This window comes from Euleptes europaea, chromosome 5 (genome assembly GCF_029931775.1).
Source record: "Euleptes europaea isolate rEulEur1 chromosome 5, rEulEur1.hap1, whole genome shotgun sequence".
NCBI classification, from domain to species: domain Eukaryota; kingdom Metazoa; phylum Chordata; class Lepidosauria; order Squamata; family Sphaerodactylidae; genus Euleptes; species Euleptes europaea.
The window spans coordinates 88,592,623-88,619,310 of record NC_079316.1 but is presented as its reverse complement, the minus strand read 5'-3'; the positions used below and the strand labels follow the sequence as shown (position 1 = coordinate 88,619,310).

The 26,688-nt window shown below is 42.9% G+C and overlaps 1 protein-coding gene across 1 annotated transcript in view; it reads right to left on the bottom strand.

The window, feature by feature from the left end:
* Positions 1-26,688, bottom strand: part of MICU1 (mitochondrial calcium uptake 1) — a 161,956-nt gene that overhangs the window by 69,497 nt on the left and 65,771 nt on the right. Inside the window, exons 5-7 of the mRNA XM_056849440.1 lie at positions 16,485-16,599; positions 5,378-5,460; positions 236-433 (exon numbers count right to left, since the gene is read on the bottom strand). Of these exons, the coding sequence (XP_056705418.1) occupies positions 236-433; positions 5,378-5,460; positions 16,485-16,599 (396 nt within the window). The remainder of the gene's footprint in view (positions 1-235; positions 434-5,377; positions 5,461-16,484; positions 16,600-26,688) is intronic.

Sequence of the window (26,688 nt, the reverse complement as noted above, 5' to 3'; positions counted from 1 at the left end):
AATGAGTTCATCATTCCTTCTTTTGATTTCAACAGTTTGGCATTTTGGTCCCTTCATTCAACATGAAGTATACTGATATAATCTGTAGAACTGCTCATTAATTACCAATGGCCTCAAAATTCTCATGAGTTCCAAAGGCTCGTCTTTCCCAAAGCTAAGAGATAGTTGATGGAATCAAAGCCTAGCACAAGAGTAAGCGGCTGAGCCCCCAAATCTTAATGTGTCAGACACTAACCTCAAGCTTCAAGATGTCATGCTGAAGTTTGCGCTGGAACTCCAAGAAGTGAGAGATGGTCAGTTTCCCCTTCAAATCAGCTCCAAAAAAGTAAGTGGTCAGTGCAGAGTTGAAGCCAGTCTTCAGGGTGTTCCCTGTAGTGGAACGGTCCCTGTGACGCATGCCCATGCTCGTCTGGGAGCGAATGATGCTCTGAACCTGAGAGATTGTGGAAGTCAAGAAAAACAGTTATGGCAACGGAAGCTGCATGGTGGACCTGTAAATCGGCAGCCTTGCTGTGCAAATCACCTTACTGCAGGCAACAGTGTTTGGAACATTCCAATTTCTTAACACTTGGGGAAAAGGTTCTTTTTCTTGTGAATGAACATATGAATAAATGCTTTACCTTCCCAACTTGATTAGAACTTCCATAAAGTCACCAGAGGGCAAACAGCATTGCTTCAGGGGCATCCACCAGCTGGCTACTCCCTCCCATCATGCATGAGCTCACCAATGTTGTCCTGGGCCACCTAATAAATAGGGGAGGGGCTGTGGCTCAGTGGTAGAGTATCTGCTCGGCATGCAGAAGGTCCCAGGTACATTCCCTGCCATCTCCAGTTAAAGGGACTAGGTAAGTAGGTGATGTGAAAGACCTCTGCCTGAGACCCGGGAGAGCCGCTGCTGGTCTGAGCAGACAATACTGACTTTGATGGACCAAGGGTCTGATTCAGTATAAGGCAGCTTCATGTGTTCACGTGGGGGGGGGGCGCTTTGATTCTCCTAAGAATTACTGAAGACCAAGTAAGAGGAGCTCAGCAATCTGTACTCATACTTGTGAACCTGGCCAACTTAAAGAAAAGGGTAGAAACGAATCGCACCATACAACCTCACAACATGCTTGGAAAAGTCTGGAAAAGCCAAAAACATGTAAAAATTCAGCACAGCTCATGGGCTCACAACACCAAGTTACTCAAGTGGAGGTGGCCACTAGGTTATAGGCCCCATCCAAATTTCCAAAGGGGTGGCTCCATCAGCTACAATAAAACACAGGAGTCTTAGTAGCATTTGGTGTCTTAAAAGTCTTAGCCTACAAACAGTAGAATCTAAAGTTTATGACTTGATCACTCTGTTTAAATAATGGCATAACATTTAGATCCTACCTATTCAAAGACGTGTATAAAGCCTGGGTAGGTAAAGCAGATCAAGGAAGGAGATCAAATCTCCCAAAGAATATTATTGTGTGTTCCTTGAGGATTCCTGTCTCTAATGTTCAGAACGATCAGTCTATTGTAGTGAAATCAAAGCCACATCACAAGAATATAAAAATCACACAGAATAAATTAATACTAAGCAAGTACACTAACGTGTACTATTGTCAAACAAGTAGACACACAGAGAAACCAAGTTTCTGTGGCAGAATTCCACAATTCCTGTAGCAATCTTCCAAAATTATCCCAGGCCTGAGATTTAAGTGTATAACCAGAGAATAGGCTCTAGCACACATTAATAACTGGCCTTATGTTTCAACACACAAAAGGTCAAAATCAAATTCCAGCAGCTGCCCAGCTGCAATGAATCTTGACAGCCGCCACCATAAAATGTCATCAGCAAATATTAGGAATGCAATCTGCCAAAACCCAGCAACAATGTATTTGCACATGTAAATGTGAATATATGCAGATAAAAATTATCTAGTATCTAGCAGCGAGGCAATACAAATACAAAAAAAGAGGAGCGGGTGAGTGGTGGGGTAGAGAAGCAGTGAGGCTAAAAACAAAAGTAATCAACAGAAAACCCTAGCAGGTCTGATGCCTCACGTCTTGGCAGCTTTCCTACATTTATTCTGGGATTCAATAGGGGATTGCTTCAGAGATTTACTCATTTTTATGCTGCAGTATTTAAATGCTATCTATCATGAGCTGTTGCAAAAGAAAAATAAAACCTCAAATCTTACCATGGAAACATGCCCAAAGACTGTAGACCAGGGGTGTCAGACATATGGCCTGGGGGGCGGATCCAGTCCCCTAAGAGCTTTTGTCCAGCCCACGAGCCAGCCAAAGCAAAACACCCCCCCTCACTCTTGATCTGGGCTGGGAAACTTGCTGTGGGAGGCAGCCACCCCCAGTCCTGATATGGTCTGGTGAGGCATAGCATGGCTCACCAAGTGACATTTATGTCATATCCGGCCCTCATAACAAATGAGTTGGACGCCCCTGCTGTATGTTCCTATGAAGGAAAGGATAACTTTCCATTTTAGTCACAGGCCTATCCACTCTAAATATTCAAATTCCAGGAAGTTGATTTTCTTTTAAGTAAGCACAATATGCTACATTGCCAGGATGCTTCGGCCTGGCCCTTGACACAGGTGTGACGGGTGGTGGTGGGGGAGAAATCTCTCCCTTGTCACCTACTTCGCTTTACCTCAGACAATTGAGACACCTGAGGCTTTACTCACTTTAACAATAAAACAACAGAATTTTATTATATTCCACAGGGAAAGGTACGCGAGGGAAAACTAGTATTAAGGAAAGGTGCAAAGTTTCTATACATATAATGAGTTGCTCAACACTTATTGCACAGATGATATTTTATCTAATTTAGGTTTCCAACACTTTAAGGCAGCTTAGTCCCATAACCTGCACACAGAGGTTCATGTGTATACTCTGTTGCCTCAAACTAGGAAATGTGGAGATTCTCCCTTCTCCTTTCTCTCTGTGGAATTACTTCACAGCACTTAGTCATTTTCACGCAATGTTTGGGCCAGGAATACTTCCCCAGAGACTATTCCTCCCCTCAGTGACTAGAGTAGGGACCTTTCTCCCCAAACTCTCTTTCGTCACCCTTCAGGTTTTTGCCCCAGTCACACCAGGCACAACCTATCACACCCGAACCCAGAGTAGAAGACCTCTTCTCTCCCAGCAGCTCAGAGTCTCTTCCCTTAAGCTCCGCCCACTTACAGTTATTGACAGATATTAACCCTTAATCTGTCACAACAGGCTTTAAGCCAAACCCGCATAAAAGGTTCTCAGCACACCAGTCATGAATCAGGGCTTCTTGGGTACTTGTTGAGGCCTCAGGTAGGAGCCCTTAACGGGGGACATAAACATTTCCTTACGTAAGTACATAAGAAAGGCCCCGCTGGATCAGACCAAGGCCCATCAAGTCCAGCAGTCTGTTCACACAGTGGCCAACCAGGTGCCTCTAGGAAGCCCCCAAACAAGACGACTGCAGCAGCACCATCCTGCCTGTGTTCCACAGCACCTAATATAATAGGCATGCTCCTCTGATACTAGAGAGAATAGGTATGCAGCATGACTAGTATCCATTTTAACTAATAGCCATGAATACCCCTTTCCTCCCTTCAATTTTATGCCACACACAGATGGGTAAGGCCTGTTTTTAGAACAATATACACATGTTTTTAGTGATATTCCCCTTTTACCCTCTGCCTAGTTTCATGGTTGACAGAAGACCACAGAGACCTCACTAGAGTACAACATGCTGGCAATTGTTTAAAGATACCAGGTCAAACCAATGCTTTTGAATACGTTGTGTTTTCAAGCAAGAGATGCTGATTGGATCTTCAACCCACATAAGCGATGAGCGACAGAATGTGGCGCTGTTAGAAGCTGCTGTTTTGTGCCAGGATGACTTAGTGGTAATTGAAACAACTGGTAAACAACTTGTTTATTTCTCCCTTTCTGAATGTGTTCCTTAGGGTCCTGCTTGGCATGCATCCAGCTTAATTGTGCTCCATCTGGAAATGCTTTCACCTTTCCTCCCCACCCACACCCGCTGTTGTTCTGACTCTGCAGCAGTTCTCTCAATTTACAAGTAAAGGTATTTTAGCATTCTCAGAGCAGTAAAAGCCTTTCTGACACAGAAATAACAGGTTAGAAGAAACTAAAACATTCTGAATGTAAAGCAAAATAAATTAATTACATGTCAACACATACGAGAAGCTAGCTTTGGGATTTTCTGTTGGTGATGTGTTGCATCATTGGAAAGTGGGTTGTTTTCCCAATACTTGGATCAACTGTTTTCCTAAAATCAACTTGTCTTGTTCTAATTTTCCTGAATATGAGATATTAACAAATATGGCAGAAGCTAATACTTTTTGGAAAGGAAACAGACAACTCCACAAATGCATCCAGTCGAAGACCAATGCTTTTCTGAATTTTGCCAAAGTTGTATCCTTGCTAGACACTCTCACTGCTTACTTGCAAGCATCCTACCTTGGGATTCAAGTGTGTACAGTGGAAAGGAAAACAAACTTTCAAGTAGACCTGGGGCTAATTCACACAACTTTTTCTACCAAGAGGAGACTTGGCCCCTAAATGGAGATCACACAAATCCTATTCTTGTGAACCAATTCTTGAACTTAGACTGTACATTCCATCGTACATAGATCATGCCCTCATTTTGAGTCTTGGCCCCCCAAAAAAGGCATGGTGGAAAAATGGCTCTAAATTAGAGAATGGAGACGTTCAGGATACATTATGCAGAGAAAAGTGTGACAAGTCAAGTTTATTGTATAAGGCCATAGGCCGTTACAATCTAAAACAGTATAACAATATAACAGGTCAAAATGTACAGAACCAGAATCATTAAAAAAATACAAAATTAAGAAATTAAAATGCGCCCATTTGGCTCTATCCAGCTTTACTACCTGTTGTGATTTGCTTTGCCCTGATTTTCTTGGCCACCAGGCCATACAGTGCCATTTTTTGGGAAATATAAGGGTCCATATCTGATAACAAATAGTTTAATCTGTCAACATCAGATGATAATTGTGACGCTGAAAGTATGTTTGCCAAAAACTTGTTCCGGGGCTCAGTGTATAAAGGACAGGCCAGGTGCGACAAGTCAACAGCCAGTCCTCTATTATAAGGCACACTACCAACAAGTGATGCACATACCTTTCATCTCAAGATCTCTTACAGAGAGAGACAGAGAGATGCTACAGTCAGGACTTTAAAGATGATATATTTGCTCACACAACCAGAGAATAAAAGGGTGCTACATTTAGCAATCAGAAGCAGAGGAAACATAATTCTTGACTTCAGCGCAGCTACAAAGGTGTAGCATTGGGTTTTTTTAAAGTGTGCTATAACTTAGCACAAGGAAAGACATTTCACAGGCTGAAGCGCCCAGAAAATTTACCTGTTCAAACTCTTCCATATCCACTTCTCCATCACCATTCAAATCAAACATCTTGAAGGCAATTTCAAAGTTCCTCTGAGGAGCTAAAAGGAAATACAGACAATCACAACCACGAAGAAACAGAACAGCAGAAATCTGTACCAAGGCTACACACATTGGTGTTATTTCATAAACTGAGGGAGAAACATCTGTTTCCTTCTTTGGCGTAGTTTTTAAATCTGCTGCATATTTTGCTTTAGCTAGTGTCCTTGTAGTAGTCTTTTGAATGGTTTTTATACATTTGTGTTCCCCTCTCTGAACTACAGGCCTCCCTTGTCCCCCGCTATGACTATCATATTTGAATAATTGTATCTGTACATCCATTCACAGTAGAAATAACTGAGATGACACTGATAAGTTACTGGGCGCATCCAGGGCGGGTGCTACCATTAGGCGAAGTAGGCGGTCACCTAGGGCGCGGACCTCAAAGGGGCGCAGAACTGACCTGAGGGGCAATTTCGAGTTTTGTGCTTTTTTTCCTACAAGACATTTGTTTTTGAAAATTGGTTTGCAATGGGGGGAGCATATAGTTAGCCTTGCCTAGGGTGCAAAAAAGCCTGGCACTGGCCCTGGGTACATCGTCTGCTAAAATCGAATTTACTGACCCAACACAAGGATGAAAATGAATCAGTACAAACAAACAGGCTGTGATAATTGGGGATGTGAGAGTGGGGGACAGCACGGCTGGAAAAAGACAGGGCAAGATATTTCCCAAGACCACACGCAGGAATGCTGGCAACCTCTTAAGACAGGAACAAGCTTTTGCATGGGGGAACAGGTTATAGCCCAGGTAATGTTTCCTTGGAAGTAAGTACCAGTGAACTCAGTACAGAAAAGAACAATAAAGTCCTTTACCAGCACTACCAGGGGGGGAAAAACTTGTGCAAAACCAATGTACTGAAGCACCTGCCTGTGCCACCAGGTAACTGCTACTATTCTATAAAGATAAAGGCAAAATTGTCCAAACATCTGTTCGGTTACTCTTTGTGTCATGGACCATCTTGAAGGGGGGAAATTAGGGCCCAACAGCATTCCATTCGCTGGCCAAACTTGGATGGAAGCTCTGTTTATAGACCCACAACTGCCACCATTAAACTGCAAGCCCCAATACAGGGTTCCACAATGAACTCAAAATGAAACAAACAGACAAAACATGACTGCAGTAGCCCGGCCTTCACGCTGCCATCTGGCTGTCTCCAGCCCAAACCAACCAGGGATTTTTTTAGCTTGTCCATACAAGCCATTTTAAAATTTCGAACACATTTCAGTGGAATGTTTTTAATCGTTTCTTCCCTCCAGAAAAGCATCATGTCCATTTTTGCCTCTGGCACAATCAGCCTAAATGAACATGGACAACTGAGCCATAGTCCCAGAGTATTATTTCACCTCTCTTCAGAAGTAACCCAACATCAACTGCAAGAATAAGGATCACCAAAGACGATTTCTAATGCTAAAAGTGGAGTCCGGCACTTGGAAGGAGGGGTTCACAGTGTTAAGCTACAATGATTCCACCTCCCTCTGGTAATATTAAAATTTATCTCTGCTTTTAAATGAAGCATGAAAACAGCAAAGTAGAATGTAAATAAGCAGCAATAACCATGTCTTTTTCCTTTGGGGTCAGATGCCCTGGCAATAACTTAATTTTCTATACATCGTGAAACTGTGCAGAGGCACTGCACTCTCTGCCCCACACAACATTTTCCAGCCTGAACTGGAAAGAGACCTAAACAGGAATTGGGCAACTATGCTGAAATGGTGAAGGTGTTCCCCTTTCTGATAGATTGTGCCCTTGCTCCAATGAAGAGGCTGAAACTATCCAACATGTTTTCTTCCGGTGCTCCTTCTATCAAACGTTACGTTTTAAATCCTATCTTGACTCAGATTGAGGAATTTCCTAATTATTCAATGGCTCTCACTCTTCTTAACAATCAGGACCCTAATATTATTGAAACCGTGGCTAACTTTCTTGTTGGTATGATTACAATTTGTTCTGCCTTATAACAGCTTTTCTGTGTTCTACTGTATTTAGCGAAATGTTTGTTATGCCAATAAAGGTACCTGAACTGAACTGAAATTTTAAAAAATCGAATCTTCGGTTTGAACTGCTTCACAGACATCTTGTCCTCTCTTTTATGCTACAGCCAGCATGGTTTGATTGTCAGAGTGTCAGACTAGGAGACCCAGGGTTGAAAACCCGCTCTGCCATAGAAGCTCACTAGGCGGGTCATTTTCCCTGAGCCTAAACTATCTCATATACAATGGCGATTGAGAGAATAAAATGGAGGAGGGAAGTATGATCATGTAAACTGCTTTAGGTCCCCAGTGTAGGTTTGCCAGCCTCCAGGTGGGGCCTGGAGTTTTCCCAGAAATGCAGAAAAAGCCCTCATCAGTATACTTTCTTGTTCCGGCTAGGGATGCCAGCCTCCAGATAGGAACTGGGGTTCCTCGGGAGTTACATCTCATCTCCAGACCACAGAGATCAGTTCCTGTGGAGAAAATGGCAGCTTCGGAGGGTGGAGTCTATGGCATTCTACCCCACTGAGACCCCTCCCTCAAACCTTGGCCTCCCCAAGCTCCACCCCCAAATCTGCAGGGATTTTCCAACCAGGAGTTGGTAAATCTATCCCAGTGGGGAGAAAAGTCAGGCATAAATATCTAAACGAATAAATAACGTTGCAGGGATTTAGGAATCCTAAAGCCTGCCCTCTTGCCCCCAAACTCTGGTAGGTAATGGAATAGAAATTGTTTTATTAAATATTACTTAAATCACAATTCAGAAGACTCTTTTCTGGCACATCCCTTACTAACCACACACATTTAATTACGTTGGAAGAGTTACTCAGCTATGAAACCCTAGCAAACAACTTCACTTGATCTCTTCCAATTCTAGAGCAGCTGAAAATTATCCCAGAGGTAACACAAGGTAAATGAGGAGAAACAAAAATCCAATTAAAGGATGCTAGAATAATGAAGATTATTAGACATCCTGGATTCTCCTTTGGCCCCTCTTATAAGGAAGAGTGGGACAGTATTTCAGTATGGAATATATATTTTTTGCCCTAGTTAAAGGAGGAAGCAGACACACTGGAATAACTTCAGTTAGCCTTCCATAACAGCTGCATAGCTCTCCCCTAACTTTATTGCTACATGACAGCAACCAAATCTTTGCCACAGGTCCCAAAATGGTTTTCCAGAGCCCTGGAAGCTTTGGTTCATTTTGAGAAAGCAGTGCCTTGCTCTTTCCTGTTCGCTTTGGTCCCCTATGCCATTATGACATATCGTGGTGCTGGGATAGTTAGGGGGCCTAACACCCAGGCTTCCCTGGAATTATCAAACCAGTACTGTACTGTGCTTATGTCTTTCTGGACAGTGAGAAGAAGGATGCCCTCCAATTTACCTGAAACCCCCAAACAAGTGACCTCTCACATCTTTTATGAAATACATCACCCAAGAAGTGGCTTTCTATTCCTCTAAAACTGTTACCAAACTATATAAAATGAACAGCATAAACCATTAGAAACAATAGCTCTGAATTATACTTGTGTCTCAATACCATCTCTAAACAGAAGCACTGCGGGGCTCTGATATCAGTCTTGGTATAAACTCCACACAAGACTTGAGGAAAGAAATAAGGCTCTGTTAGGAATAATTTTCTTTCCCTAAGTCAGATCCACAATTATTAGCACCCATGCCTTAATGTTTACTATTGATGAAATCTAGAAGAAACTCCAGACTTCACTAAAACCAGAATCCTCATTGTTGGTGGTAGAAAGTGCCGTCAATTCTCAGCCAACTTATGGCAACCCCATAGGGTTTTCAAGGCAAGAGACATTCAAAGGTTGTTTATCATTGCCTGCCTCTACATAGTAACCCTGGACTTCCTTGGTGGTCTCCCATCCATATATTAACCAGGGCTGACCCTACTTAGCTTCCGAAAACTGACAAGTTCAGGCTAGCCTGGGCCATCCAGATCAGGGCATCAGGCATCTAGTTACTCCAAGCTATTTTCTGCCTGCCAAGTTTGGTTCTTCAGCAAAACATTCTCCTCCTTTAAACAGTGAAAGGGTAAGGAGGGGAACAATGACCTAGTTTTCTATTCAGGTAAATAGGGTACCTAGGCTCACATTATTTTATCATTACTATTTAAGCAGCACTTCTGAAAGGCGAGGCACTCTAAACTGTATCAGCTCTAACAATTCTGCAGCAGATGGGAAATGGAAAAAGTGACTTGCCCAAAGCCACCAAATGAGACCACAGAAAGGCTTCCAAGCAGTTCTCCAAGATCCAGTCTAGCGATTTGTCTCCATTGGACTACAGTTCACTGATACGCTCAGGATTCACTGATTAGCATAATGTGGAGTCCAAACCACATATATAATCCATATTTACATTTGCTCTCTACACAGTGGCATGTTTTATCAACTACGTGTACAGTGTATGTTCTTTAAAAAACAACAACCAAGATTCTCCAATAAATTCTTTACATAAATCATGTGGTTTGCAAGTTGACTATTTCTGGCACCTACTGAAAATGCCAAAGTGATATGGGGGGCACTGAACCCTACTCTCTGGCTACAGAGAAGCCTGCTCAGTCATTAGTCAGGCTCATTTTCATTTTACTGATGGAGAACACAGCCTCAGAGATCATGATTCACTTTATAGTAGACAACAAACTCAATACACAGACATGATCTGAATCGAGATCAAGTGACTTATACCAACCAACTATCCATCCGTCAACACTAATGCTTTGCTGCTATGCCACTATGAAATCATCCTCCAACTATCAGCTATTTCTTTAATTGACAGCCATAGGAAAAGTATATTGCACTTCCAAATGATGTTCAGGGTACCTTACAACCAAGCAGAAGTACATTCTTTGCACATTTAACATCTGGAGACAAAGCAAACAGAAGCCCCATATTAACGAAATTTTACTATTTGGTATAGTATTGATTCAGAGGTTAAGAGTACTCCCTGAACATGAAAAATGATTGCCCCATGATCAAAACTTCTAAGGAGACATGAATATATATTACGAAAAAATAGGATGTTCAGGCCGAGTCTTCTCTGAAAAGGATTTAGGCCACAGCAGAGTTAATATACCATGCTCATAATTTATATATATTGGAGGCATAGATTGCTTTCCTATCACAACTCTACATTAAGCCATGAAAGTTGTTACTTGAACAGGATTAGCTGAACACCTTTTTGGTAGAGCTATGCTAATTCTCAAAAGACTGCATTCATTTTCAGTAGAAATGCACAGCATTGAGGATTTATCCCTCCCTTCAATGTTTGCATAACAAGAAGATTAAATGCAGACATTTCTTGCCAAGAATCTCTACAAGGTCACATTCAAAAAATCCATATACAACAGAAAAGAAACTAAAGATCCAGCTTACTCTTAGTGTATTTATTCACTTTTCTTCCTGAACTGGCCCAAAGCAGCTTACAACAACAATAAAAATACGAACAAAACACAATAGACGGAAAAAACCCACTATTTAAATAAAACAAACAAAAAATAATCTATAAAAACATAAGAAAAGCCCTGCTGGATCAGACCAAGGTCCATCAAGTCCAGCAGTCTGTTCACACAGTGGCCAACCAGGTGCCTCTAGAAAGCCCACAAACAAGATGACTGCAGCAGCACCATTTTGCCTGTGTTCCACAGCACCCAATATATTCGGCATGCTCCTCTATATCTTGGGCCAGTCCCAGAGCCAATGATCATCCATAGCTATAGGGTGGGCCTACCCTGTGGTGTAGTGGTTAAGAGCAGCGGTTTGGAGCAGTAGAGTTTGATCTGGAGAACTGGGTTTGATTCTGCACTCCTCCACATGAGCGGCGGAGGCTAATCTGGTGAACTGGATTTGTTTCCCTGCTCCTACGAAGCCAGCTGGGTGACCTTGGGCTAGTCACAGTTCTATTAAGAGCTCTGTCAGCCCCACCTACCTCACAGGGTGTCTTCTGTGGGGAGGGGAAGGGAAGGAGATTGTAAGCCAGTTTGATTCTCCCATAAGTGGTAGAGAAAGTTGGCATATAAAAACCAACTCTTCTTCATTATCAGAAGGTGGCTCAGGCACGAGTCGTCTCATGCTGCTTCAGGCCCAGATGATTTCCCAGCCTTGCTTCGTAAGCCATCATGGCGGCTGAGCAAGAGGACGCTGGGAGGCTGGCTGCAGAGGCTAGAAGGCACTGCTGTCTCCTGTGCCTGTACCACTTTCCTCCACCATGCCAAAAGGAGGCCAGGCTGGAGGTTTATACATGATTTATAGTTGACCTCGCATGTACACTGTTAAGCATGGAAAACCTCCCCGTGCCTTCTAATGTAGCGGGTACATGCCCGAAGCCAACCTTACAGACTCAAGAATGTGAAATTCTATTTGTTTAAAACTGAAAGACAAGCAGTTCTGCCTGAATCCCATCGTCAATGGTATGGTTAACTGCCAGGGACTTCTTGATAATGCCTCTATATGAGGTGGTACTGAAGACACCCTTGAAGATTTTTCAGTGATCACCAGCCAGCTATGGGGCTGCCATCTCCTGGAGATCGTGGAGATAAAATAGGTCATTTTTACTGGGGCAAACATTCAGTAGCACAGGAAATACAGGGGGTGAGTTCAAGCTGTATTCTTAAATAGCGTTTCTACTCCTGGGTGGAGGGGGATAGATAATCTCCTGAGCATATGAAGATTTACCAGGTTAAATTAATTAACTTGGTTAAATACAGTTATACTTTATCTCTTCCAGCTGCAGAACAGAGATAAGAGACAATGTCCTAGACAAGCATTATCTTTTAGTAATGCTACTTCAGTTACTGGATGACCTTCAGGGGTCTATTAAAATAAATAAATTTAAGAAGAATACTTCCACAGCAAATACTGGACAAAGCAAGGTAGGAAGTGCCTGCCACAGTCGACAACCCTTTGCCTAGCCAAAAGTCTAAAAACTCTTAGGACTACATGGTGAGCAGTCACGTGATCTTCACCTGAATTCAAAAGTTATCAATACTATCATGAATTTATACATTCTTACCCCCAGTTATTTTTGGTCCTAAATCTGCCACAGATTTGACAGACTCTTCTGTTTCTGTTTCAGAAAGCACAAATTGTTGATGGTGGATAGTGGCCAAGGGGCACAAGAATCCTGCTCAGGCACATGTATAAGTAAAGAGTGTTTTACCCACACACACACCGGTTTTGCTCATCAGCTGTTACCAGATTCTCAGTAATGCACTAAAGAAGTATGCCCTTTACTGTAGTCTCACCAGTTAGTTAACTCAGTGGCCCAGGAGCCAAAATGGCTCTTCTAAGCACCCATGGCTCTTCTAAGCACCATTCCCCTGATGTGACACAGGTCTCATGTTCCAGGGAAGTGGGCAAGGTCGTTGCTCAGTAGGGCTTGGAGCTGGCAGGCAGTCTGCACCTTAAAACAGATGCCGACCGGGAAGCTTGAGAGCCCTCTCTAAGCTGTGAGCCACATGCCAGGGATGGAAGCAGAGCACCCATCTTCCCCAACAGCTGCCCACCCTCCCTTGCAGCCTCTCCACTCTCATCTCAGCACCTGGAGAGCTACAGGGAGGAGAGCAAGTTTGGTGCAGGTAAAAGAGAGTAAAAACACCACCATCACCACCACTTGGGAAAAGATCCGGCTGGCCACAGTGGCGTGGTGATGTTTTCATTCATCTTACTTTATCCCCAGCTTGCTCTCTGCTGGGTACCTTGGCCTTCTCATCCTCTAGCCTGAGATGCTGTGCCAGTTCAACAGATTCGCCTCTGCTGCTCATGTGGAGGAGTGGGGAACAAACTCGGTTCTCCAGATCAAAGTCCACTGCTGCAAACCACCACTCTTAACCACTACACCAAGCTGGCTCTCAATGATGAAATCCATTCAAGGCCCCTAATATGGTCAGAAATGTTACCAATACCACTAAAGCTACTTGATTGCACATGGTCAAACTGCTCCTTAATTTATCCTCATAAATGGGTTAAGGGAAGCTTCCAGGAAATGCACATATCTAGACCCCACCCCCCAAAAAAGCTACTGCTTTTCACTTTGCAGTCAAAATGATCTGTTCATTCATCTTAGTTATTTTCACTACTGTAACCACATGATTACAAAATTAAAATAATAAGACTAAAGATAAAGGACCATCAATCATGGTGGCTATATGGAGCAGAACAGTAACCAAAGCCCAGCCCACCTCCTCGCCCCAGAAAAAGAACCAATTAAGGATCCATTTAGGAGTGGCTTTAACTTTGGGGAATTAACAGGAAATAACTGAGCACAGAGCAGCAGATGTGCTCCCACTGTGAAACAGAGAGGGAAGTAATGAAATTTAAAGGGACAATTGCGGTAATAAGCAAGACCTTTGCAGGGCAGAATTTACATACCGTACATAAATTCAGCATAAACACACAGGAGGACCTTACTCTGCTACATTGCTGGATTTCTAGGGGGAATTTTGTACTGTATCCATTCCTGTGCGGAACCAGGGTTTACAATTCCATTTATAGCTGCTTGTGAAAAGAAATCAATTCGCAGTGCAGAACGGTTTTAGTGAGGAAGTTGCCCAGCATGGTTGGCATCTTTTGGATAAATATGCTTAAGGATTGGGCTGCAAACGCAAGGGGAAAACAACAACCACAACAATCCTGTCCTACTACTGTCATTCCAAACTCTCACTAAAATGGGTAAAATGCCATTTCTTACACCCCATGTTTAAGGATGTAAAAAGGAAATTTTCACCTTGCACCTCATTCACCGAGGAAATTCACGCCAATAAAAATTCACATTGGGAAGCAACTAAAGCAAAGAAACCAGCATGCTGTCTTCCAAGCCATTTTGCTAGAGCAGCCCTTAACAGAAGTACTGAAGATTTTATAACGTTGCTTTATTACATTTCGGGGGGGGATTATTTTTCCACTGAAGCACACCTCAGACTAGGAAAAAAACAGGCCACAGGAGAGGAGAAAATTACTCATAAATAAAATATGATGACAGGCCTCATTTTCTATGCATCACGCACACAGTTCCATGCCTGTAAAATGCAAATGAGTTTTATTTAAGCATTGGACAGCTGATGAGAGCGGCTGTTAACGGCCGGAAGAATAACTAGAACCAATTTCCTCAGGCTTATTGCACTTATTCCTCATAACCTTACCCTTGGGATTATGCAGGAGGCCCATATAGAGGGGGGAACGCCACCGTTTTTCAGAAGGAGCACCACAAGGGGGCCACCAAGGATGGGCTGATACAACGAAGCATGAGGGGAGGGCGCTGGCGGAACAACAGTGGCAGATAGCATCAAATATCTTAATTTTTGGCATTCAAATTCTCCTCGCTTGTAATTAGGTTCCAAAGCAGAGTTGGGCTGAGTGGTGTAAAAGCGGTAATTTAAAAGGATTAAAACCAGAATGTGAATATAGCAGCAGCTGACTCAATTTGCCACACTCAGGGTTTTCACACCCCTGCTGTATTAGCTCTGGCAGTCTGCCACCTGTGGAGGAACCTATTGGTAAGGGAACAAAAGTTGAGGATGCCACCGTCTTCCAAGTATGTTCTTGAACTAATTTGGGTTCTTTAAAGAAAACTAAACCACAATTCCGAATAAGCAGGTCATTAACATTTCATTACTCAATACTGCATTAATTAACATTCTATTTATTTTGCTACTAACAGCTTACTATACTACAAGCGGTAACTAATTGTTTTATTACAAGCAGTAACTAATTGGGTTATTAGTTCAGAACAAATTAACAAGGGCTATAGGAGCCCCGTGGCGCAGAGTGGTAAGCTTCAGTACTACAGTCCAAGCTCTGCTCACGACCTGAGTTCGATCCCAATGGAAGTCAGTTTCAGGTAGCCGGCTCAAGGCTGACTCAGCCTTCCATCTTCTGAGGTCGGTAAAATGAGTGCCCAGCTTGCTGAGGGTAAAGGGAAGATGACTGGAGAAGGCACTGGCAAATCATTCCATAAACATAGTCTGCCTAGTAAACGTCAGGATGTGACATCACCCCATGGGTCAGGAATGACCCAGTGCTTGCACAGGGGACCTTTACCTTTTTTTAAGTAGGAGCAAACATAAACAGCTCCATTTGTAACATCATGCTAAACCAGAAGTCTTCAGTCTTTCCAGACATGGGGACCACCATTAACAGACGGAGTTGCATGCATGTGACCAAACAAAGAAATCGCATAACAGGAAAAGGGGCTCCAAAGTTATACCTCATTAACATCAAGGCCAGGGCTGTAGGCAGCTGGGTACAGGAAATACAAACCAAGCACCAGACGTATGTAGTGATAATGAACAAGCCAGGGAAGAATTGTTTCCACCACTGAACAACCTTGCCCTGTCATCCTGCATGAGTGCAAAGAGGGGCAGGAGGCATGGCTTTCTACATATGCGCACCAGCAGTATGTCCTGCCAAAACATAGCAAACACAATATGGAGGCTCTGTGGGGTCACGTGGCCCTGCAGGTGAGGCTTCACAACCCACCTGAGCATCCTAACATTCATGGGTTGAAGACCACTACCTTCATGGCCCAATCCAAGGCCCCGGCACAATTGATGAGCCTCCAGCAAATAGCCCTGACCTCGGTCGGATGGGAAGGTATATGGTTCTTTCCTAGCAGGCACTTTTCCCAACCAGGAAGTTAAGGTTAATCTCATTTCCAATTGGGAAGTGCTTTTCCCCCTTCGAAGCTTCCGTCATTCACCTTTTGATCTTCAAATGCAAATTGTGACAATGTTCACTGTGGAAATGTTACATCCAAATGTTCATCTGTGGATACTGTCATAATCTCTCCCAGATAAATCCAATGCAACATTCTGTACATTTCCCATTACCATTATTCATGTTATGCTGGAATTATGGTATTCGTGGTATCATGGAGAGCAATGGAGCCTACTGAACTGATTGTGGAGCATCGAACAGGAGTGCGGAATACAGCGGCCTTTCCTGAGTTAAGAGGCAGCTGTGCATCATGTTATATCCGTTCACAACCAACAACCAAACAGAACAGCTGTAAGGAAAAAAAAGCAAAGAATCCATGTACTTACTAGAAAGGACTGTAGTGAGGAAGATATAATCTGAAAAGGAAATCAGACCGCATTCTCCAAGGGCGTAGAATATGCTGTCCTCATCTGCAAACTTCTCTCTTTCCTGGGAGATTTTCTGTTTCAAAAAAAAAAATCCAAGGCACCACATTCCCAAGAGGAAAGAAAAAAATAAATTCAGTCAAACAACCAGAAGTGAAAATCGGACCGCAGTTTTTAATACAACTAGTACCGTTGCCTCTAACCATTTTCATCAATACGTCCCTCCTATTATCATACAAGATACCTTTCCAGCCTTTAAATCCGGCAGATGTCCCTTGATCATCAGAAGTTTAGAATCAAGAGTCTTATTCTGTGTCTTGCAATGCATCCGCCCCCTAAGAACAGTCAAGACTGTGCCTTCAGGTGCCTTGCAGAGAATAGGGGGGCTATTCAAGAGGGCTCTCTGTGGCTATTTCCTACAAGGAATTTAACTCACAGGTTGGTGCATCTAATTAAAACAAAGCACCTAAGTTTTGAATAAGCTCAGCAAAGCAGTTGCTCCTGTTGCGCTACGGGTTGAAACGCAGACGTAATACTGCCCATCTCTTAAGCACGGTTAAGACTGGAAGTGGGCTGCGGCGGCTGGTGTTGACCATGGTTTTGCGTTACACCGATTCAAACCATGGTTAATGTGAAACACGGCCCCCCTCCTGAAATCAGTAACTGTAACGGAGGCACAGCCTCCTCAGCTGCACCTCCCCAACTCCCTTCAGAGCACCCTGTGTGTGGCAGACACCTACAGGCTATCCCCTAAACCCCAGGCAGACCCCTGGATGGCGATCCAATAGTGCCCGTGTACCATGGAGCAAGACTCTATTACCCCTCACAGTGCAGGGGCAGAGGTGGTCACATGGCCCAGGAAAACAAGAAAGGCCCAGAACCAAGGAGAAAAGGGGTAAAACATACACCCTGCATTTCACGGGATCGTTTCTTCTCGGATCAGCATGGAGCAAAAGGCAGCACTAGGCAGCCTCCAAATGAGGAGAACGAAGAAGCAGAGGAAAGATTAAGAGCTAGGCATTCTTTTCTTTCTCTCCTTAAAGACAAGCCTTTTATTAAGTGGAAGGTATCGAAGCCAAAAGTGTGAGAGCAGGAGGAAGAAATGGCTCCCTGGAAAAGCAGCGGTTTCCAAGGAGACCTCAATGAGGGAAAAGGGCTTCTTCCATTTCAAAGTCTCCCTTTCTCTAAAGGCTTCCCTTGCCCATCATGCCCTACATACATAAAGGGAAGGGCAAAGGTCCCTGCTGCCTGACAAGGCCAGGCACATAGGAGCCTACAGCACCCCACCCACACAAAAGGCCATCAAAGCATTCGGCTGTGGTTCCCGCCTTCCTTTGCGTACTGAGCCAGTGACAAACATGGTTAGTAGGTTTGCAGGCCATGGTTTCAAGGGGACCTGGTTAGCATTAACCATGCGTATCAGTGCATATATAAAGCAATTCTGTCATTAAGCACACCAGACACAAAAGACATGGAAGAAATTTCTTCCGTGAGGGGAGAGTCTGAGCCTATGGCCCACGGCCTGATGTTTTTACCTTGGTTAAAAGATTGACACCATTACATCTGCAGAAGGCCAGAGAGACCAAACCCGCTTCTAGCGATTTTAACACAGACTCAGCCCCTTTGATTAGGACAGCCACCCCCATGTTTCCCCACCCACTGGATTAATCGCTAAACAGACACACCAAATGATTTTTCACCTCTGCAGCTTTAAAGACTGAAAAGGGTATATGCAGCGGGTTAGAGGGTGGGGTCTACATTTCCAAACTGGCACTACTTCAGAAGTATTAGACAATGTCACACACACACACAGGCACAAGGGAAAGAAAAAAACATTAAAGGGTTAAGTCTAGTTGTGGTTAATGTACATGAAAACATGCAAGCACAGAAGCACAGAAACCGCAAGCATAAGTTGAGGAGCAGTATTGGGGAACAAGAGACACCACCAACAGCACACCAGGGTCCAATTATACAACTGTCCCCCATCGGTTACCTCTGTCTAGCGAGGATCCCATCATATTCAAGATAAAGGAAAGACAATTTGTTAAGCAGTGACACTTGAAACATATTGAAAATATTACAGCATTAATCACAGTTGAAGAGCAAGGAAAACTGGGAGGAGTTTCTGGTACCATAAGTTATTGTAGGTGTTAATGGGGAGCGCTCCAGAAACCTATCAAGGCTTATATCTGCTTTCTGTCTAGTTGTGCTGACTGTACTTAGTGAATTGGAGACAATCTACCAAATAATTTAAGGTAAAAAAGAGACCAATTCCCAAAGCCACTATGGAAAACAGTAGACCAAATATGCAATTTGTAATAAAACCCCAATTTACCCACCAGTGTGGACACAGTTCTTATTTTTGTCAGTGAGAGATGGTATAAAAAGAAGAAGAGTTGGTTTAAACGTGGCCTTTCTCTACCACTTAAGGAAGAATCAAACTGGCTTACAATCACCTTCCCTTCCCCACAACAGACACCCTGTAGGGTAGGTGGGGCTGAGAGAGTTCAGAGAGAACCTGTGGCTAGCCCAAGGTCACCCAGCTGGCTTCATGTGCAAGAGTGGGTAAACCAACCCAGTTCACCAGATTAGATTCCGCCGTTCATGTGGAGGAGTGGGGAATCAAACCCGGTTCTCCAGATTAGAGTCCACTGCTCCTAACCACTATGCCACGCTGGCTGGTTGAGAGAGACAAACATCAATCATAATAATGCTTTTTGGGGAACCAGGAATGCATCCAAATGATAGGTAGAGAGCATTTTTGCAAAGCAGTGTTTCTCTCTCACCACCCGCTGCCTTTTGAAGTTCTTCCCAATAAAGCACTTCCTAAGGAAACACTGAAGAAGCCCCCACCCCCCTCAAAATAACCACAAGCTACACCAATCACGCTAAACGTTAAAAGCTCTCTTAATGCAAGCAACCTACGGCAATATCTCTATGATCCTGCAAAATATGTCTCCCGATTATGTTATGACAATATATATCCTCTAGAAGCTCGTGCACTGTGCTCAACATGTTTGATCCTATTAAGATCAAAGAAAGCAGATTTGAGAACTGAAAGCAGATGAAGACTGCACAACCAACACTCCTATTCCCTATCAGCTATATTTAGAAACATACACACTATGACACAATAGGGCTATGAGAATTGTGCTCCCAAGATCAGAAGGCTGATATTTACAGTTCTGAATTATTCATCATTCTCAGAAGCCAGGATGCAATGTGCTTGGGAATTCTTGACTCCCCACCCCATTTTAATGTACAATCGACGTGTTATCACAAACTCTCCGAGTTTCAAATAAAGAGTACATTGTGCAGCATGGGAAGGGGTTATTCAAGCAAAACATCCTAGGATATTCCCAAGGTAGTCACAAAATTCTGTGGATTACAAAATTCCTCAAGATTACAGTAAGCTTGGAAACTCTCTCTAAAGCATGATCATAGATTTGGTGCCAAAAATCTGAGCAAGGACTACTTGGAAGACCCTTAGCATGAGGCAACATAAAGGACCTTGGAAGCTCTCCTGGCAGGGTTGCCAGATCCAGCTTGGGGAATACCTGGAGATTTTGAGGGTGGAGCCTGAGGTGGCGGGGTTTGGCGAGGGGAGGGACTTCAGTGGGCTATAATGCCATAAAGTCCACCTTCCAAAGTGGCCATTTTCTCCAGGTGAACAGATCTCTATTGCCTGGAGACCAGAGAACTCCAGCCACTACCTGTAGATTGGCAACCCTATCTCATGGGGGTTCCAAAATCTGAACAGATTTCATATAATGCTGTTCTATTCCTATTCATCTCCCACTGTAAACTTATAAAGGCACATAGAAAATTAACTTTCTTTTGTACTTAGGATCCTAAACACACTTAATTTGCAAGTTTTCATTTCCGTGGGATTCCTCCCCCCCAGTGCATTTTTACTGGGTTAGCAATACAATTTTTCCCCAGAGCATATTTGAAATTAAAAATCACTAGAACGCTGTGTTTCAAATGAGCACCCTGCTGAGTGAAAGACAGCAAGAAGCCCCCATCAATAATCAGGGTGTACTTTCTTGTTCCAGCTAATTTTTAAAGATACTATAAGCGAGGGTAAACCATGACCATCAGACCAAGAAAACAGAAGTGATTACAGCTAACTATTATTTGATTAGAAAAATTCTTATGTTTGAATTTATTTTTTTGCTAGAGTTGATTATCTAGTTTTCCTTGCACCGAGCGACATAGCAATACAAAATCAGTAGTCGAACCAGATCAGAACACAACAATGCAGGCGGGCGCTGGAAGCCCTGCACGCCGCACTCCGAGCGAACACCTTCCCACTCCTCCTGCAATTCTACCAACTCTATTAATTTTACAGACATAAAGTCAATTGCTTGAGAACTCCCTATTAAAATTCATTTTCTCTTGTGCATAAAACTGAATTAAGGAGCTCAATACCATCTTCGCCTGATTATCCTTCCTGCCATGTCACCTTGATGCACAATGCATTTTCGTATTTGAAATCTGATGCAAGGTGGTGTTTTTGAAAAACCAAATTAACATGCAAACAGGGATAAACAGAGCTCTAAAATGCACACTGTTGGTGTTCAATACACCTGCTCCTCAAATGTTATCTTTTATCATCAGTATTATTCATAGCATGCACGGTCACCCAGGGCAGGGGCCTGGGGCAATTTAGCATGTGTGTAAAGTGCCGTCAAGTCACAGCAGAATTATGGCGACCCTGCAGGGTTTTCAAGGCAAGAGATGTTTGCAGGTGGTTTGCCGTTGCCTGCCACCACTCTTAACCACTGCACCATGCTGGCTCTTCCCCGACACAGGCCCTGACAAAGCAAGGGCACCCCTGCGTCAGCTCCTCTGGATACCACTGACCCCTGCCATAGCCCTGCCGCATTCTTCATCAGAATGCTTGGTATTTTGTTTAAACAATTCTCACATGCGACTCCCCCAGCCACACGTGGGTTTTTGCAGGGGGGAGCAGCAGCAGCCCCAACACCACATCTGCCCGCAAGCCCCATAAAACCTGAGGATGGTCCCAGCAGTTAGTAAAGGAACTTCAGCGCCATCTTTCTGTTGCAGGCCCTTTTCGCATCCGAACGCCAAAACAATTCTGAGCACCCAATTATTAGTTCGTCAAATTAAGAAAGAGAATTAATAACTTTGCTTTCTAAAGTTTGCCCAAAGTGGAAATATTAATCTTAGCAGGGCTGTGGCAGTGATCCCTAAAAGCAGTTCAGCTTATTGAATTTTTTTTGCATTTTCAAATCACCAGGGACTGCTCAGAGTATTGTCTGACGTTCACAATATATTTAGGTATACAAAAAAACACAATCAATTAGTATGGAGCGTATATACATTTTTCTTGGAGCATTAAAATGCTGTTAGGCTCAAGCATACAAGCAAGCATACAGAGACATACTTCCGTTAAACATCCATTCATTGTATATACACCAATGCAAGCAAGAATATGCATAGACAGGAGGGGAGAATTCAGTCTCCGTCAAATGGATTCAGACCATCAGCTAAGTGAAACAAATCAAAGCAATGCTTCTTGCAAGCTGTGGCTGTACATGAACCATGCAAGAAGAGTGAACAGCTATTTCTAAGAGGGGGGGAAACAATAGCCTGTAAGTAAAAAAACAACAGCAAATCAGCTTTTGAACCTCATTTTTTTGTCTAATGGGTTAAATTAAATTCACCCAAGGCAATGCTTCCAAGTGAATGGTTGCTTTCCAAGGCTCTGCTGTTACCACTAATAACAACAAGGGGGGAGGTAGAATCCACATTTATGTGTACTGACTGATTTCAGAAAGACTGACATAACTTTGAAAGCATTCCCTGTACTAAGAAGGAAATGCTTCAGGATTTCAAAACTGGCGTTAGGTCTCTGCAAGTTAGAGTCCGGTCCTTTACCTCGCCCATGATGCAGAAGGACTTGGGCCTCAATGCAATCAAAGTTTCTAGTCATACTATTTCAATTAATTGAGTTGTGAAGTACTGAAAAATATGTCACCCCCATGCCTAATGGTGAGTGAGAGTGTGTGTGTGTGTGTGTGTGTGTGTGTTAAGTGCCGTCATGTCGCCTCCGATTCATGGCGACCCTATGAATCAATGTCCTCCAAAATGTCCTATCTTTGGCAGCCTTGCTCAGATCTTGCAAATTGAAGGCTGTGGCTTCCTTTATTGAGTCCATCCATCTCTTGTTGGGTCTTCCTCTTTTCCTGCTGCCCTCAACTTTTCCTAGCACGACTGTCTTTTCTAGTGACTCTTGTCTTCTCATAAAGTGACCAAAATACGATAGCCTCAGTTTAGTCATTTTAGCTTCTAGGGTCAGATCAGGCTTGATTTGATCTATAACCCACTGATTTGGTTTTTTGGCAGTCCACAATATCCGTAAGACTCTCCTCCAACACCACATTTCAAAGGAATCTACTTTCTTCCTATCAGCTTTCTTCAATGTCCAGCTTTCACACCCATACATAGTATGGCGAGTACAGCCTCTTTTTTCCCCGAATCGGCAATTTAATTTTTCAGAGGAATATGACTAACAAAACAGCAATATGTGCCCCATAGGTGTCTAATATTTGCCCTTATCAGATCATGTGTTGGTCTTTTTATAAGCAGACTTGGTAGTGCTGTTGCAGAAGACCTTCTTCAACCCATATTTTTTTAAAAAAAGGCATAACTGACTGAAGGTGGTTTGGATGCGCAAATCTGCGTTCAGAGAACACATGCACAAAACCCCATCCATAATGCATTTTCCACTGCTTATGGGCAGTGCTCCCCAAACACCAATACGTAAGCCATCCTAGTTCAAAGTCGTTAGTGCATGAATTTTTAAGAGCATAACAAAATCTCACAGTATGTTATTTTACCTTTTTAAAAACCCTACTTGGATATTAATAATCAGCATTTGTGCACCTCAAACAGTTTCACGAACAATAATGTAAAACTGACCACTCGAACTGAAACATGAAGGAAGGAGGTGAATGTTCAGTGACGTTCTCCATGCCGTTAATGTTTATGCTTCAATACTTCAACACCATTTTTAAAACATGTGATAATCTTAAGCAATCATTGAACGATTTCCTTCACCCAAGCGAAATAAATCATGTGGGGGGGAGGCTGAGCCCGTAGCATTATTTATTGCCGTACATTGACCCAAATAGGTATTTTTCACCAAAGTTGAATAGTTAAACTTAGGACAGCCTCTTCTTTTGTGTTCTGGAGCTGTGCACTACCTGAAAAATGAGTGCTTAAGATTGTGCATATATTTCAGTTTGCCGTAATGCCATTCTCTTTCAGTCCCCACTGACCACGTTCAACTTGGCAAGACACCTAGATCTTTCTCACTGACAACTACTGCTACAGTCCTATGGGAGTAAGTGACATTCAGCTCAGTGAGACTTCTTTCCCAGTAAACATGTACAGGACAGAAAAGGCAGGAAATATTGAGATGCAAAACATACATTTTAAAAGTTGGATACTCAGCTGACTCAGGACTCCCAACCCTCATTGATGTCAGAACAAGTTCTGGTTTTAACACAGGAATTGCAGAGTCTACTCAACCTATATTTCTTTAATCAGAAAGGCACTATCGATCTCTCTTTTCTATTGTGAAGACATCACATGTAGACACAGTATAAAGTTATCCTTTTCCAAGACATTATATAGCACATTTTATTACCATTTACCTCCCACAGATAAGGAGAGACAGATCGGCCTTTAAAAATCTTCTTTCACTCATCAGCTCAGTGAAGTGATATCTTAATGGGTATTAATTAAAAAAACCCGTGTGAGCGAAACATTTTAAAGTATCACTCATCTTCCTGGTCTAGACGTTAAAGTGAAAAAAGGCACACAACATTTTTTTATAAATGTCTACTCAAAAGTGCCTCATCAAAATTGACTAGATCAGCTGGAGGAAAACGAAGCCTTTTTAACCATGGATTTGAAGCTCTATAAAAATGTACCTGTTGGCCTGCAAAAGGGCAGATAAAGCCTATCTGCTCCCGCAGACAACTGTGGGGAGTGGCCTAGGTTCACACTTTTTGCTAAAGAACAATTGATAAAAAGTTACATTTCTACATGTTTTATGCTTTTAATGACTGTACACAGCCTCAATATTTTTTCCCAGAGATAAAAGATAAGTGAACTAAATAAGTAAAAGTATACCGATTATCGAGGTAGCTCTTAAAATGCATCTTTAGGCATAAGATTACATTGCTCGTTCATTAATGGCAAGGATCTGTCTTAAGAAGTTCTATGAAATTATGTATTACTTTTTATCAATGGTTCTATAAGCTCAATATTTTGTTTTCCTCAAGGTGTCAGAGGTGGAATTATCTCAAGTAAGATATCATTGCATGTGTGTGTTAAGTGCCGTCAAGTCGCCTCCATTAGACCAAAAAAATGAGGTTCATGGCGACCCTATGAATCAATGTCCTCAAAAATGTCCTCTCTTTGACAGCCTTGCTCAGATCTTGCAAATTGAGGGCTGTGGCTTCCTTTATTGAATCAATCCATCTCTTGTTGGGTCTTCCTCTTTTCCTGCTGCCCTCACCTTTTCCTAGCATGACTGTCTTTTCTAGTGACTCTTGTCTTCTCATGTGACCAAAATATGATAGCCTCAGTTTAGTCATTTTAGCTTCTAGCTTCCTTGCATATAACTGTAAAAACTATAACCTCCAGAAACGTTGAATGTAACCCCACCACGTCACATTACACTACCTTTCCGTCAGTTTAAACCAGGAGGCTTTACGTATATTATCAATCAATATTTCACACTGAAACCAACAGCCCGGTAGGGTGATATTAGGATCCTTTCCTGCTTTATTTTGACAATATGGTCCCTTTTTCTTGGATCCAGGTTTGGATCCAAAATCTTTTCTTGTTCCAGTAGAATCATGCTCCACTGATTTCCCCTTCTTGTCTGCAGATCCTGTGCCTCATTCCATCCTCAGCAACGGCAAGGGACCTGCTTTCTATGGGCACCAAGAGGGATATCTGCTGGGGGCAGGAAGGAAGAGGCAGAAAAGCCACATTCCACCAATAGAGCTCTCTGCATGCTTTTTGTTGGATTCAAACCACAGGACATTTCCACACCGGTTATCTGCCCCAGTTGGGTTCAATGCTGTTGGGAAGTGGGCTTTTTTCTTGCTTCCCAACAGCATCAGGGCGCATTGGTGCACCTCGTGGGGTTTCCCCAGCTTTTCTCCAGTCTTCATCAAACCTACTTTGCTGCAAAGTTTTGAGAAAGACTGCAGTAAAGTCTGGAGGGCTGCTATGTGGGTGGGAAAGTTTGGATTTTCCTACCTACATGGCAGCCATTTTCCCTAACACTGGTTCGGTGGCAGCCGTTTCCTCCCCACCACTGGGGGCTTTTTTTGTTTTTAACTAGCAATTTAATATCATTATAATGTTAGAACCTGTTGACACATATTGTTATATCGATATAATGATATTCAATTGCTAATATTTTTAAAAATTGAAAATCCCCAGTGGCCCAAGAGATGGGGGGATGGCCTCTGCTAGGGGACTGCGGCAGAGAAATTGTGGGGCAACCTGCCATGTGGAAGCCGTGTTGCCTCTGTGCTTTATCAGCAGTTATCTGCCCCCCCATGTAAACCATCTCAGACTTTAAATGTACAGCCTAATCAGTCTCTTATTACTGATCATTATCAAGACAATTTCCCAACACCTTGAGAGGCACTAGAATGTCGAACAATTCTATAACACTCTGGATACTGTTTATTATTTTAAGCCAGAAAGTTTTGCTTATCCTACGGGCAAAATTAAAAAAAAAAAATTATTCCCGAAGTTATCTTGTTGATTGACACCCTCCCGCCCAGCAAATCATCATCTTGAAATCTATCCTATCTTCCTTTTCAAATCAAGTTCAGCAAAGGTTGAGCAGAAGAGCTGCTACAGGTGGTCTTCGGAGGCTAGAAAGAGAAATGTACATGTACCCCCTTTCAAAGCGGCAGAATAACTATCCATCACCATTTTTAAAAGCTGCACCTGAAATGCAAGGGTAGCATTCTATAATCAATAGGGGGAAAAACAAAACAAAAACAAGACACCAATGTCCCAAGACCCTTCAACAGGCAGCAGGAACTGAGCATGCAAGGGAGAAAACCCTTGCAAGGAAAGCAAGAGGGAAATGCCTCTT